This window comes from Prenolepis imparis, unplaced genomic scaffold, assembly GCF_030444845.1.
Source record: "Prenolepis imparis isolate NDT839.2.m4 unplaced genomic scaffold, iyPreImpa1.0 SCAF_12, whole genome shotgun sequence".
NCBI lineage: Eukaryota > Metazoa > Arthropoda > Insecta > Hymenoptera > Formicidae > Prenolepis > Prenolepis imparis.
The window spans coordinates 7,377,321-7,393,317 of record NW_028141170.1 but is presented as its reverse complement, the minus strand read 5'-3'; the positions used below and the strand labels follow the sequence as shown (position 1 = coordinate 7,393,317).

The window sequence follows — 15,997 nt, the reverse complement described above, 5'->3', positions numbered from 1 at the left end:
TGACCAAACAGTAATATACAGAGATTTTGTTGCTATTTTCAATACAACTTCCTTTGAGAAATAGAATTCTTTATTTATAACAGTCGTACATTTTCAAAAATAGACGTTAACAGTTCTGTAAAATACACCTCTGAATATATATATTGATATATGTTTGCAGAGACTGGAAGATATTGTCATTAACTAACAGTATGAGAATATAGTGTAATGATACATTTTATGTTAAACTATTTTTAACGAAAAAAACAACGTACATATGTGAATATTTATATAATGAAAAACACTCTAACAATAAGTCGACACAGATCATTTACAAAATTAAAACTGCAGTCAGTATATATTAAGCAGCTAAATTTGGGACCCATTAAAAAACATGTAATTTATGTTGTCATATGCAAAGATTAGCCATACGGCCAGATCCTTTTCTTTTTAGATATAAAATGCAACATTCATTACAACAATTAAATTATAATTAAATTACACATCTTAATTATCGAGAATTGAAAACTAATGGAATGAATTTAGGAATGATATGTAAATTATATCAAAATATTGTACAGTTATATGTTTACAGATTGTAACCTATAAGATTATGATATACATATAAATTCGAATATTGTGTTTGTAGAGATTTTCGATGTGTCTCAATAATAAGGCTTATTAACAGCAACGCATATAAATCTTGACAAATAAGTAATTAAAGCTCGGGAATTTAAAAGGATATACAATTAAGCCGATACAATCTTAATCAACAAATTATTGTGTGTGACTGTTTCTTTATCTTTGAAAACTTTTTATGTTTTTGTATTATGATAATTATAATAATTTGCAAAAATTATTACATTTTAAAAATCAGTATACCAAATTCGTCATATCAAGAATTTACAAAATGCATTTATAAATTGCTATTAAATTCTCTTGCTGAACTTAAATAAGATAACAGAGAGTTGTATAAAATTTAAAAATATAACTATCACTTTATAAGATATGTTCAAATTTTTATTATGTATGTACACATAATATTTTTTTATATAGGTTTAAATAATTATGATTCTGTTATATAAATAATTTATAAATTATAAAATATTAATTTTGATTATTGTAATCGAAAATTATGTTGAAATGATTAGTTTTCAAAATGATACGTTTTTGTACACGCGTATTTACGAAAGAAGACATACATAACAATTAATTGGTCCACAAAATAGTGATCATCGAATACTATATGACTAATTAACACACTGGGGAAGCTTTTATAAACCTTTACATCTAGAATTCCTAAATTCTACTTTGTCTTAAAAAGGAAGTATCTCCGCAGGAAAACGTATCAATTATAATCGAATTTTTTCTTCAATGATATCATTGTAGTATTTATCAGTCAACTTCACATAGGTATCATTGTTAAGGAAATAGATCGGATCTTTGACCTGTAAAAATTATTATTGTCATATAACTATTGTCTCTATTTTAACAAATCAAATGGATAAAATAAAACTTACTTTCTTAATATCAAAGGCTTCCTGTCGAAGGTCCTTCTTTTTTAGTTTGAATGTTCCTGTCAACGAACGAAATCATTCATATTATTATAGATATATGCCAATTTGCTTCAAATGTATCGAGATATCAATAAAGAATAAAATCTTTACCGGTCAATGACAGTTCTGGCACAATACGAACGAAACGAGGTTTGGCATAGGACGGTAAAACTTTCTTTAATTCTTCTCCCAACTCTTTAAGATCCACGGAATTTTTTGTGTCGTATATAGCAACCATACCCGCTTTACCCTCGTTTCCAGGTACCTAAACGCATAATTATATATGAAGAGATATTTATCGTTTTTTTTTTTTATACATTCCTATTGATCGTGTGTAAAATAATTATTTATTGATTTATAAATTGACATTATGTTTTATCTCATATAAATTTTTTGTATACTTTCCTTCGATAGAATTGAGTGACTAATAATTAATAATTGATGTAATTGACATTTACCTCGACACCATATACAGTTGCATCCTTCAAACCTATCACATTGCTGATGACGGCTTCTACTTCCGCAGTGGAAACATTTTCACCTCGCCATCTATAATATTATAGTTTCAAGAATATAATACCATTAATCAAATTTATTTTTATTTATTTGTTAATTTACTTCAAAAATATTTGTAGTTATTAATTTACTTTATATATGTAATTAATTTAAATTATATATATTTATAGTTAATGCTCTTTTACTAAATTTGATTATGCTTAAAATTTTAATTATTTGAATTTTATTCTCTGTGCTATATTAAAAGTGCATGTATATATATATACATATATATATACATATATATATATATATATATATATATATATATATATATATATGTATATATAAATGTGCGTATTTGCCTGAATGTATCCCCGGTTCTGTCCTTGAAGTAATAATATCCAAATTCATCCATGACTAAAATATCTCCTGTTCCAAAAAGAACTCATATCACTTAAATGATTCTCGATATATTAAGTAAATAGATTGTGTTACATTTTACATTATCACCGACCAGTATTAAAGACGCGATCACCCTTCTCAAAGACATCGTATATAATTTTCTGCTCTGAAGCCTTTTCATCCGCATAACCAGTGAAATTGTTAAACGCTTTCTTCGGATTAATTTTGCCCACGAAAATGCCAGGCTCACCTAAACGAATAATATAGCCACAATATAGTGTGTTTTTTATCTGATTTATTTAAATATTTAACTATGATTTTCGATGTTCGTCATATTTTTAATAAATAATTTGCCTAATAGAGAGATATTTTATATCTAATATTCAAGTAATGTAAGTATACAAGAATTCTTAAAAGAGTTATTGAAAGAAACAATGATAGAATATTACTGCTAGATGTTTTAATTATTATTTTGATAATCAGTATAATAAATATAAGAGTAAATTTTAGATTTTTTATCCTGTTTTTATCGATATAAATTTTCGATGATACATACCAGGTTTACATAGTATGCAGAGTCCATCTGTTCCTCTCAACAAATCTCCTGTTTCTTCGTCAATTTTTAACAAAGCAACAGGATAGAGACGCCAAGCGTATCTTGGTATAAAACCAACAGCACCAATTTTACTGTTAATGTTAACTGCAAGTTATACAAATATTTTAAAAATAATAACTATAATCGATAAATATAAAATTTTTAAAACTCACATTTGTCACTCTTTAAATATATTTTCAAATTTTTGAATAGATAAAAAAACTTAAAACATTAAAATTTTGTTACCCATAAAAATAAATTCAGAAATTACGATCGATTTATTATATTTTTATATTGTTTAATTATTATTATATCTTTATTGTTTTCTATTTTGAAAGTGTATTATTTAGCGAAATTCTAAAGTTAATTAAAAGCATACAAATTACCAAGATTTGAGTTTCCTTCAGTGACTCCATAAAATTCGCCTATTTGCTTTATGCCAAATCTTTTTACAAAAGATTCCCAAATTTGCGGCTTCAGACCGTTTCCGATCATTAAGCGTACATTATGTTTTCTATCATTTTCACTTGGTGGTACTGTGAGAAGAAAACGACAGACCTCTCCGATATATTGCGCTACCTGAAAACAATTTTTATTTTTATTTCGTTATTATTTGAAAATTTATTGATAATGCAATTTTAATGACAAAACTCTAATTCATGATACTATTAACAAAAATTGATGATATATAAATATATGTTGCAATCTATATATGGAAAATGTATAATTATTGCATTATCAATTTTATTAATATTAAGAAATATTTAAAAAACTCAAAAATAAGCAAACAGTAAAAGAACATAGAGATTTAAAATATTCACAAAATTCCTTCATTTTATTTTTTCATTTAACATAAACTTTCTTTTTGTTTCTTTAGTTTAAAATTAAATTGTCGCTTTGAATATTTTTACTACAAATTTCTCTTTCTAAAAAGTATTTCAAGTTGTTTCATTTACTTTTCAATTAATTCTTAGATCAATAAAAGCTATATTATTAGTGGTCTACACATAAATTTAAATTTTGAGTCATTAAATAAACATAGATTTAATTTTAATAGATCTAATTTTATTTTACTTTTGTCCCGATTTTTTTTTTTTAAGAGAAGTTTGTGGCATATATTTAAAACAATTTTTTTCAAAATAAGTATTATGTACTAAACTGCGAGTTTTTTAGTAATTAAAAAACTGTTAAATTGTATAAAAAAATAGAGTGATCGTACAGTGCAATCGTAATAGATGCAATCTGACCAAAACTTAGACGCACTGAATCGTCTACGAAGCACAATGGTCACGCCTCGCAAAAGTATTTGACCTACTCCAATTATTCCACCTGCGCTGTGATAAAGAGGCAGGGAGTTGTAAATTCGATCATCGGAGCGTAAACGAAGCATTAAGCTCGTGCCACATGCCATATACATATATCTGAAAACGACAATTATTATTTCTATTTGTTGATTTATGTAAAAAAACATATTCATTCTTTCTCTTATTTAAAAGTCATTGCCATCTTTCTCACTTATTGTTAGTATCTTGTATCAGAAAAATCTATTTCTGGTACAAGCGTACTTCCATATTCTTCAGTATCGCATTAAATGATCTTTCGTGCAAAAGTGACAGAGGATCACAGCAGTTTACCTCAAATGAGTGATAATGGCAGCCTTTGGCATTCCCGTTGTGCCAGAAGTATAGATGTAAATCAATTTGTCTTGGGGACTGCTATGGTCAAGTTGGACCAAGAGAGGTGCGGAATCGATGCTACGGATTCCGGTTCTGATATCTAGCGCCTCTTCTAGAATCGGTGTGTCCGTCGACTCCGACCATTGGTAAAGTCCGATATCGGGTATTTTATCCTTAATGTCACGAATTGCTGTACATGATAAGCAATGTAAACAAGTTTTAAGTTTTCCATTCACAAATAGAGAATTCATTAGAAAGCTATATTTACCAGAAAAAAATTTAATGATTATGAAAGTTGAGAGACACAGATCAAAATGTTTAAGAATACTTAAGATAATATGGACGTTTGTGATTGGTCTTTTACGCAGAAGATATGAAACCGTGTGATTATCTACTTGTCACAAACATCATGTATAAAAACTGTCATCGCACAGTACGTTTAGAGAAACTTGCATCGTGTTTTACGATCAAGTATCTCTTAAAAATATAATATAATTATTTATACCATATACATATGAAAATATTAGACATATAACACGATGCATATTTCTCTTTAAATAAAGTGAATTATATGGGATGTGAAAAAAGCTTTTCAAAATAATTCTGTACAATACAGTGTAATATAATGATGTGAAACAAAAGAGACATGCTTCTCTTTAGTTTGTTTTGACCAGTGAATAGCAAACACGAATATATATTCTATGACTACAAATGAAATCTTGCCTTCTTTCTGCTTTCGAGTCACGGATGTTAGCCATTTACAATGTAAATCAAAGTAGTCTTACCATCCTTAAATTCGGACCCGAAGATGATAGCTTTACAACCGACGACATTGATGCTATATACGAGCATGTCATGACGGAGGTTGGTATTGATGAGGGCCGCTACGAAACCAGCCTTGCTGAGGCCTAACCAGATACCGATGTATTCAGGACAATTTTCCATAACCACAGCTATAGTGTCATGCTGAGAAAACGGTCTCGTGCGAAAGTAACGTCCGATACGATTGCTAAAGAGATCCAGCTGTATGTATGTCATTAGGACGTTGATGATTATTATATTAATATAATATATAAGAGAAAAGTATTATATTATAAATATAATTATAAGTATAATGACTTGCAAGTAGGAAAAATTCATAATGTTTTCTTTTATCTATCATTTTTATTTTCTAAACGCAATCCATCTTCGAAAAACATATTTAAAAAACTTGCTAACTTGTATTCCTACTCTTAAAACTTGACGAATTTATTAATTTTTAAAAACATTGTCTGACTACTAAATTCTTTATTTTTAAACTATAATTAATACAAAAATTTGCATTTGTACGTATTGCAACTGTAATCACTGCAGCAATCAGTTATTTAAATCTAATAGGTTCGCCTTGACAATCATTGACACAAGTGCTAAATGCGCAGCACAGTGCAATCGTACGAGTGCAAACGATCTATCTCTTGACTGAACTTACCTCTTCAAATGTCCACTGTTTGTCTTCGAAAACAAGAGCGACTTTATTTGGATGAACTGCTGCGCATTTTGAGAAAATTTTCGGGACGGTGTATTCACACTTTTCCCACCACCAAAGAAGTATATTAACCTTAATAAATAGGTAACCACCCCTAGACAAAATAAGATACAAAAATCAGCCTACATTTTATTAATGTAATTTAATGAAAATATTAATTCAACTTATATTAACTTAAGCACTTAATTTATCCATATAGAGTTTTTATGTACCATTTATTAATAGCTTTCTTGCTCTAATAAATATGTCAATCAACTTTATTGTTGAATGGAATGATACTTAGTATCCAAAAATATTTTACTTATTGTTTAAAATTTGAAAAATTTTATTACTTTTATAATAAATTTATTTATCTCTCTCTTTTTCTCTCTTCTTCTTCTTCTTTCTTTAATGTAATGTAATATTAATTAATTAAAAAGAAATAAGAACTGAACAATTAAATATAATTTACCAAGGAAAGAATTATAACTATCATATGGATGATTTTTTTGATACTTTTTCGATATTTTTTTCTAAAAAGAAAATAAAGATAAAAAATGGTAAATGATAAGATTCCATTTTTTTTTTAATAATGAAAATAAAATTGATAACACATTCTTCACTTGATCCTTTCTCATGTCTTTGCAATTGGTTAATATCGCTACACGACATGCGCGCATGTCACGCGAATGTACAACTGCTCCATTATTACTGGCCTAACACCTGGCAAGACATGAGAAATGCGAATTCACCGTCGCAATTTTCGCATAAAATATCTGTAGAAAATAAAACTGTATTTTCTTAATTTGAAATAATTATATATAATTAATTTTAGTTTATTAAATCTTATTTTCAATAATAATGCCGAAGAAAAGAAAATTTAAAGTAACATTGAATTACAGATGCCACACTGATACACGATAAGTTTTTTTATATTCTAGATAATATCGTGAATGACTTAAATTGTAATTTCATTATTAGAAGTTACAAGTTATATTCTATGTAATTAATTATAAATATTAAATATTATTATATTAATTATAAAAATATTAAACATTTTTTATGACACAGTTTGACTTTTCATCTATTATTATTTTCATAGATCTACATTTTTATTGTAGAAACTGTTATATACATATATGCTATCACAAGATAATTATTCTTTTTCTCGATTCTTTTTCATATACTTAATATTCTTTTTTCATATACTTAATACACACTTTGATAATTATTATTAACTAGATAATATAATAATAATTCTGTTCCATAAGAAAACGAGGAAAAAATTCAAATAAGTTATTTTTAACAATCTTATAAAAATGTAAAGAATATATACACAAAATATTGTATAAGTTTTCATATATTAATATATTAATATATTAACTATTTTTTTATAAATATAGAAACTAATTTATATGTAGCATAAATATCGTTAATAATTACATCACATGCATATACATATATGTATATAATACGCATAGGACAATACGCTCAATGCGCACAATAGGAAAATTACGATTAATAATTTCAACGATTACATAATGTGATTTTATAATATACACATATACATATACATATAATCATAATGTATAATGCGATAGCATAAATTATACACATAAATCCTAAAAAGGTTATGTGTATGAGTTGTATTGTATAATAAAATACATATAAAATATACATAATAATATATACATATAATAATACTTATATAAAAGATAACTTTTATAAGAATATTTATATCGATTTATATCGATAATATCAAAATAATATTATATAATGAAATTATCCCTTTTTGTTCTTATATGCGCGTATATATATATAATCTGATATTTAGATTCATTTTATGTTTACATTTGTAAATTCAACAACACGCACGACCTTTGACGATATAATAGATATAGACATTAGATAATAGGAAAAGCACATATATTAACAATTTAAAGCAAAAATTTTTTTAAATATACATTCAAAGCAAATTTACAATCTAATAGATGTTAAATATATCGATATTTTTAAATATTCCGCCCGTTAATTATAAAGCATTACAAAAATTAATTATTGTAATATTCATGCGATATAGTATTTTATATTTTATAAAAAATATCTAAATTTTTAAACATATGTTCCTTAAAATCAAAACATTTTTTTGCAACATAATATACTCTTATTAATTTAAAATAAAAGTTTTTTATGCACTTGAGTTCAATGACATCTTTTATTGTAGAGTAGATAGCTAATTTCTATGTTTTTAGAATAAATTACGAAGTACGCAATGCATTATGTAGTCAAAAATTGCCAACTATCATACTTAATTCTATGTTTCTTGTTTTTAAAGAAATAAATTAAAATTAAAATGTTTAATTAAATTATTACTCATAAGCTTTTTAATTATTGATTAGATTACTTTATAATTAAATCTTAATGCATATAATTTTATCAATAAACACATCTGAAGATATTTATTATCAATTTATATATAATTTATATATAATAATATAATTGATAAAATAATATTTTGTAATGTCGAATAAGTTTAATAACTTAAATTTCAATTTTTGTTGTTATAATCATATCAAGACAATTAGAAATTGCAGTTAAAAAAAATAATTTTACTTTAATTAACTTAAAGTTTATACTTGAAAATATTTTTATATACTCATATATACATACTCATATATACTCATATATAGCATATATTAACAATTTAAAGCAAAAATCAAAAATATATTTATCTATTTCCCACACACGAAAACGTTAAAATAATGTTATGTGAGTCTTTTTGATCGCTTAGTGTTGTAAATAGAAAACACATGTGCATATCTAATGCGATCTTTGCACTAATGACACGTCATATTCCACATGACTAAGACAATGCACATAATATATGTATTATTGAATACATTATTGTACTGAAAGCAATTCGAGATTTATTGTTCTGCATATGATGCGAGTATCTCTGTTGGAATGTTATGTGTTTATTCGTGCGAAAAATAATTTAAAAATGACAAAAGAAACCCCCCAAAGTAAAAATATGAAATATTGTTTAATATTTTGTTATAAAGATTATTTTATTTTTATATTTATTATTTTAATGATATTAAAACAAAATTTATACTTACAAATCTCAATCCGTTTAAGAACAAAGAAAGTTTTATTTTTTATTAGTAATGTTCTAATTGCTTGTATTACATGCTATTAGATAATGTTTTTAAATGTTAATCTTATGTATATATTTTTAAACATATTGGCACTAATTTATGTATTAATTTCTCTATTAATTATACTAAAAAAGAAAGAGAAAGAGAGAAGGGAAAGAGAGAGAGAGAAAGAAAGATTAAAACCTTGCCTTTCTTAATTTAAATAAATTGTTCTTCTTAAATTGTTAATAATCTAAATAGGAATCAAATTGCATTTACAATTTTATTTTGTTAATTAAAATTTTATTATTTTTATCACATTTTAATGTTTTAATGTCTTTACCTTTATATTCATTATACTTATTATTCGATTTTGTAATTATAGATTCTTTTTTTATTTTTAATGATTGTATTATTTGTTACGCTGCATAGAACGTGTAATGTAATATAAATTTTAATTAAATGTTTATAGTTTTACAGCTACAAATAAAATTAAATGTCGTTAATTATTGTATATACAGTTGTATATTTGATTAGTTTTGGTTTTTTTTTATGAAAAAAGATTTAGAATATTACACTAAATAAAAAAATAATTTTTAATTTCAAATTGATGTTAAATTATTTAAAATAGAATTGACAAATTTAAAAGCAAGATAAAGCAATTTAACACTTTAAACTTTAAACCATGTGAATTTATAAACGCTCGTTATATATCAAATATGAATGTTGAAAATTACATTGGCTATGCGAGCCAAACGTGGATGTCAGTACGTATGCTTCCAATGAAATTAATTTTTTCGTTGGAATTTAATTCATTGTGCACGAGGCACGAATCTTGCTTGGTATTTATGCCAAGACTTTATTTGGGAATAATCTCAATTCGAGATTTAAGTGAGAGCTCGTGAAAGCAGTCGCCCGGCAAGCGAAAGGTCTCGGGTTCGATTCCCGATTCAGCGACTTTCGGATCTATATTTTTGCACAATGAATTAAATTCCAACGAAAAAATTAATTTCATTGGAAGCATACGTACTGACATCCACGTTTGGCTCGCATAGCCAATGTAATTTTCAACATTCATATTTAACACTTTAAAATACTATAATATTATAATTAAGTAAGACTAATTTTACAGCAGGCACTTTGAATAAAAAACTTGAGTTAAGAATATTTTTATTATAAAATTAAAAAATATATACGAGTATTAAACGACTACCTTTCATAAATTACAAGAGACACATCTTAAAATCTAAAATATATGTGTGACTATGACAGAGCAAAATACAATAAAATTTATCTTTGAAATATTAATTTATATAGCTACATAAATATATTTGTTACTATTATCTTATCTAAATAAAATAAATGAACTGTTTTTTCTGATAATGTTTAAAAAATGTTATTTTTCTTTTATACATGTGCGCAAAATTAATAATTTAATCGAAATATTATATATATATATTATATATATAAGAATATTATTATATTAAAGTTTCTTATAACTTATAAAGATATTAAAATTGCAATAAATTAAAAATCGAATAAAATATAAAGGCTAAGCAATATATACTGTAAAAGTAATTGTAAATATTTTAAATAATTAAAATTTTTATCTCTTTAACGGCGTATATATAAGATATTAAATCAATAAATAGTTGTAAATCTCAATGATGCACAAATTAAATTTATGAAATAAAGTGATTACTCCAATATAGAAAATTATAATGTAATAAAAAAATAGAAGATATATCAAGAACCCTTGCGAGTTCCCTTATCTTTTACATTGCATTCCGACGTCAAACGAAGCATTAAAGTGAATTTAACGAGCAATCATGCATTCCGGGCAATAAACGCAAATTATTAATCCATAACATAATGTAAAGCACGCAAGCCTCCTGCAACTTTAAATGCGGTTATATTCCAAACATTTTTTTAAATATATAATACAGGGACCCGGACCGAACCGGAACCAAAACCGATAACCGTTCCATAACCGTTTTTTTAGTGGAACCGAAACTGTAAACCGTATTGAAATTCTATTAAATTTATAACACCGGAACCATAACCGGACCGTTAAATTATTTTCGGTTTACGGTTCTTTTCGGTATTTTTTTCTGTTTTGCGCAAATGACGGAAATGTCATGATAATTGTCTTCTCGAAATGCAATTATAATTATTTTTTAAATATTCTGAAACGTGTACCTATGTATTATCGCAATAGTGATAGCAGTGAGGATATTATATTTTCCGTTTTATATATATATATATATATATATATATAATTATTTTTATAATTATTTTTTAAATATTCTGAAACGTGTACCTATGTATTATCGCAATAGTGATAGCAGTGAGGATATTATATTTTCCGTTTTATATATATATATATATTGCGATAATACATAGGTACACGTTTCAGAATATTTAAAGAATAATTATAATTGCATTTCGAGGAGACAGTTATCATTTCCGTCATTTGCGCCATTTGCGCAAAACAGAAAAAAATACCGAAAAGAACCGTATATATATGTATATATATATATGTATATATATATATATACATATATAAAGTATATATAAATTATATTATTTTAAAAAATTATTAATTTTTATGACATATAAAAATATATTTATATATGTACCTATCTATATTATATACACAGTTGAAAAATTTGTGTTAAATTTAACAAATATCACCTGTCCCAAACGGTCCACAGAAATTTTTGTGTTAATTTAACATAATACGGATATATTAAATGGTGACACGAATATTGTATTAATATTTTAACATAAAATAAATGCAAACTTCAAATAAACTTAAAATAAATTTTGTGTAAAATTAACATAGTTTTAATGTAAAAATTAACTAAAAAAATTGTTAATTTTACATTTTATCACCCCCACTTATATTATAAAGTAAAATTAACATTTTTTTTCTGTTTAACAGATAAATTTTAACAGATAAATCTTGTCACTAATAATACGGAACATATTTATTGTGTAAAATTAAAAATAGATATACATTATGTTATTTTTACACTTTTTTTAAGTTGTTTTAATAATTTAACATTTGAGTCCAATTAACATAACAGCAATGTTAAATTAACATGAATGTGTTAAATATTTAACACAAAAATTTTAACGGGGACCGTTTTTAACAAGAAAACAAAATTTTCCAACTGTGTATATATATATGTATATCTAAATATATTTTCATGTATAATATAAAGTGTTGTTTATTTATATGTCATAAAAATTAATAATAATTTTTTAAAGTAATATAATTTAGAAATTAATTAGAAAAACGAAAAGTAAAAATTTAAAAAAAACCGGAACCGTAACCGAAAAAATCATAATTTAAACGATTTCGGTTTTTTTATTTATCAAAAACCGAAACAGTTATTAAATATTTTATTAAACCGTAACCGAAACCGAACCCTAATTTTGTTTCGGTCCGGATCCCTGATATAATATAATATATAGTATACATATACATATACATATATTTACTTTATTTAATTATATATATATACATATATTTAAATAATCCGCAACAATTATTTTATCAAAAAATTAAATTTACATGCATTAATATAAATATATAAATATTTCTAAAACTATATAAAAGTAAAAGTAAAAATATTTTTATATAAACAATAAATTACAAACCGAGTGATAAACGTCATACAGTGTTACCCATCGCCACACACATTTCAACAACGATACTCTATAGAAAACGATTTAATGGGCCTCTAATGATCATTTTTGTAATAATGCGCACGACTAGCGTCATCGGACACGAATGTACTTCACATATTTTTTGTTTTTTACAAAGACATCGACTATTTTTATACTGAAGAAGGCTTAGTAAAGCCGAAACGTATATATTTAATAAAGTATTGTAAATCTCATGATTAACATAATATCTATAATTATTAGTTAATTTTTATTTTCATCTCCATCCAAATAATTGCTCGTTTAGTTGGCCTATGATTTCGAATTTTGCGTTTACAATATACGAGCCTATTTATAAAATTTTGTTTCTATATAAAATATACTATATATAAAATTAAATCTATATTGTATATATATTTTTTTTTTTATTTTACATAATTTGTATCATTAATATTGATGTGTCAAACATTTTGGAGCAAATATTTTGGCAAAAATTGAATAATTATCACCATTTTATATTTCGAATTATATTTACCATACAAAAAACTCCTGAGAGAGAGAAAGAGAGCAAAATAGAAATGGAAAAATTATAAATAACAAGACTCATATAAAAAATAAATTACATCTCTAAATGTTCTCTAACCTGTTCCCTATCTTGTATATTTGAAAAGATAGCGGATCTAAGCTCACATCTGATTATGCGCTTATTGTAATTAGAACATCTGTATCTGCGTCCTCTCCCGCCACATGTCTTTATATTTATTTATACTCACATAATATCTCTAGGCAGCGTCTTGTAGAGCATATAAATGATTCGTCGACGATTTCCGGTGAGGAGAAAGCCGCCGAGCAGGAGGCTCAGCGCGGTAATAACGATCTGGTAGAATTCTGTCATTATTATTTTTCGCACGTTTCGTCGTCTTCGTTTTCAACTCGATAATTAACAGCTAGACTACGACTTAGAAATGGCGCCAGCGGCAACCGGTCGGTCGCTCCGTTGGTTGACAAACGCCGATCGTGGAAACGCTTCGAATTGATTCCGCACGAGAACTGATAAATGCGGATGTCGCGATACGACTGAAACGGGACTGAAGTAGCGACTTCGACATATACCGCAAAGTCCGTATCTCCCCACGTCCGCCGTACAGAGAGAGCTGTACAACATATGAGTAATCATTGGGACTTCACTAGCCGCCCTACGAGGCTACTCCGAGGCTGGTGGGATTGATAAAAGCTTATAGAGCACGCTGCATCACACATGCGCAAATTCTTAGATGAAAGCCAAGCTTCTGAAAGCGGGAGCTGTGAAAAATGAGATGTGCTTGGAGATGAAAGTACATCTCGGTCTCTTTCTTAATTGACATGCGCTAGATTCTCTTTAAATAATTCCCATCAAATGAACAGTCCTCTGTAATATGCGAATCGATAAGAATTTTATATAGCAATTTTATGCTTTTAATTATTATTCCTACAATTCAGCTTTTTCTGCAGTGAGATTTAAAAAGGTAGAAATTTAAAATGCTACAAACTCTCTAATAATTGATAAAATAATTTACTGATCATTGTCTTCTCATTAATGCCTGAGTATCTGTAGCTATCGAGAAAATACGATACGAACGTGTGATATAAATAATAATTAGAAGATTAGTTAGAAATACGCGTCAATTACATTCCTTTTTCTTTTTACACAAATTTTGAGAGATGATTTAAATTTAAAAAATGCATATCTGATATATTAATATAACGGTGGTTGTTATTGAAAGTCATTGCTGTATATAGACAATGATGTAGCAAATCGATTCTTTTGAATTCGATTAACTGATCATAAATTGTCTCGCACGTCCATTACAATTTGTATTAGGTCACCGCATTACATAAAGTGTCACGTATAACATTGCTCTATAACATACTCGCTTTCTATTGCAAAACCTAATGAATTACATTGATCAATGAAATTAAAGAATGAATTGTGTGCCTAGCTTCCTAGCTGGATTGGAATTTTTCTCTGCATATATATCCTATTCATACCTATTAATTTCTACGTTTAATAAATATTTAATAAACATTTTAAACATATAAAAGAGTTTACTTATTTCATGTTACTTTATATTATCTATTGATTTTAATCTATATATTATCTTCTCAAAAGTACATATTCATTTTTTACATGAATTTTTCGGTCTTTTGTTCAAGATATAAGGCGAGAATAAATTTTTAAAAATTTATTGATGTAATCTGTGTGGAAATAATACAAAAATAAATAAATAATTATGCGTATATGTAATGCTATTAAAATATTTATATTCATAAATAATAAGAATTCTAAAAGCCACTATGTTTTATATTAATTGATATAAAAGAATATGTAGCACATATAAATAATTAATATTACTAAATTATAATAATTTATGATAATATGTTATTTTTCTTTCCATAAACATTACAAACTATACATCAAGTCGCAGTCAATTCTAGCTGTTAGCCGATATTTAAATACGAGAGAAGCTGTGTTTTTTAATACAGAAGATTTGCATGTTTTAAAATAGAATCTTTATAAATCCAAATACACAATCATGCTAAAATTTATCAAAACGTGGCATGAATTATACAGATTAAGCTTAACATACATTTGCATTTCTTGGAAAAAAAATGTGTGATAAGAAAGAATTATTGATACATATCATTTTACAATTTGATTTTGATACCAAGCTGTAAGATTAATGTTGAGAAAACTACGTATAATATTGTACATTAGTATACAAGAATCTTCTTCATAATTTTATTGAAAATCATGAAAATAAAACACGAGAAAGCATAAATAAAATAGAAGAAATAATTTATGCTATTTAAATAGTACTCCTACATAAATAAATAGAATCTTCTTGATATTAAATAATTAAAGATAATATATTCTGTTTCAAACTTTTACAGATCTATGTAAAAGTTACAAATAGAATATATTGTCTCAAATTATTATT

General features: G+C 25.8%; 1 protein-coding gene across 1 annotated transcript; it reads right to left on the bottom strand.

Moving 5' to 3' along the window:
* Positions 1-52: 52 nt before the first annotated feature.
* On the bottom strand, positions 53-14,203 carry Fatp3 (Fatty acid transport protein 3). The gene is made up of 13 exons (XM_083051480.1): positions 13,793-14,203; positions 6,175-6,325; positions 5,492-5,729; positions 4,665-4,896; positions 4,250-4,451; positions 3,417-3,609; positions 2,992-3,135; positions 2,548-2,685; positions 2,396-2,462; positions 1,994-2,084; positions 1,647-1,800; positions 1,500-1,555; positions 53-1,427 (listed from the first exon to the last, which is right to left on the bottom strand). The coding sequence occupies exons 1-13, from the start codon at positions 13,912-13,914 to the stop codon at positions 1,332-1,334; spliced, it is 1,884 nt and encodes a 627-aa protein (XP_082907606.1). The 5' UTR covers positions 13,915-14,203; the 3' UTR covers positions 53-1,331.
* Positions 14,204-15,997: the final 1,794 nt, after the last annotated feature.

Excerpts from the sequence above, each read along its gene's own strand:
- Fatp3 (XM_083051480.1), bottom strand. The coding sequence starts at position 13,914 with ATGACAGAATTCTACCAGATCGTTATTACCGCGCTGAGCCTCCTGCTC. Across the intron at positions 5,730-6,174 it reads AACAGTGGACATTTGAAGAG|CTGGATCTCTTTAGCAATCG; the intron begins GTAAGTTCAGTC and ends ACATACATACAG. Across the intron at positions 2,686-2,991 it reads CTGCATACTATGTAAACCTG|GTGAGCCTGGCATTTTCGTG; the intron begins GTATGTATCATC and ends TTATTCGTTTAG.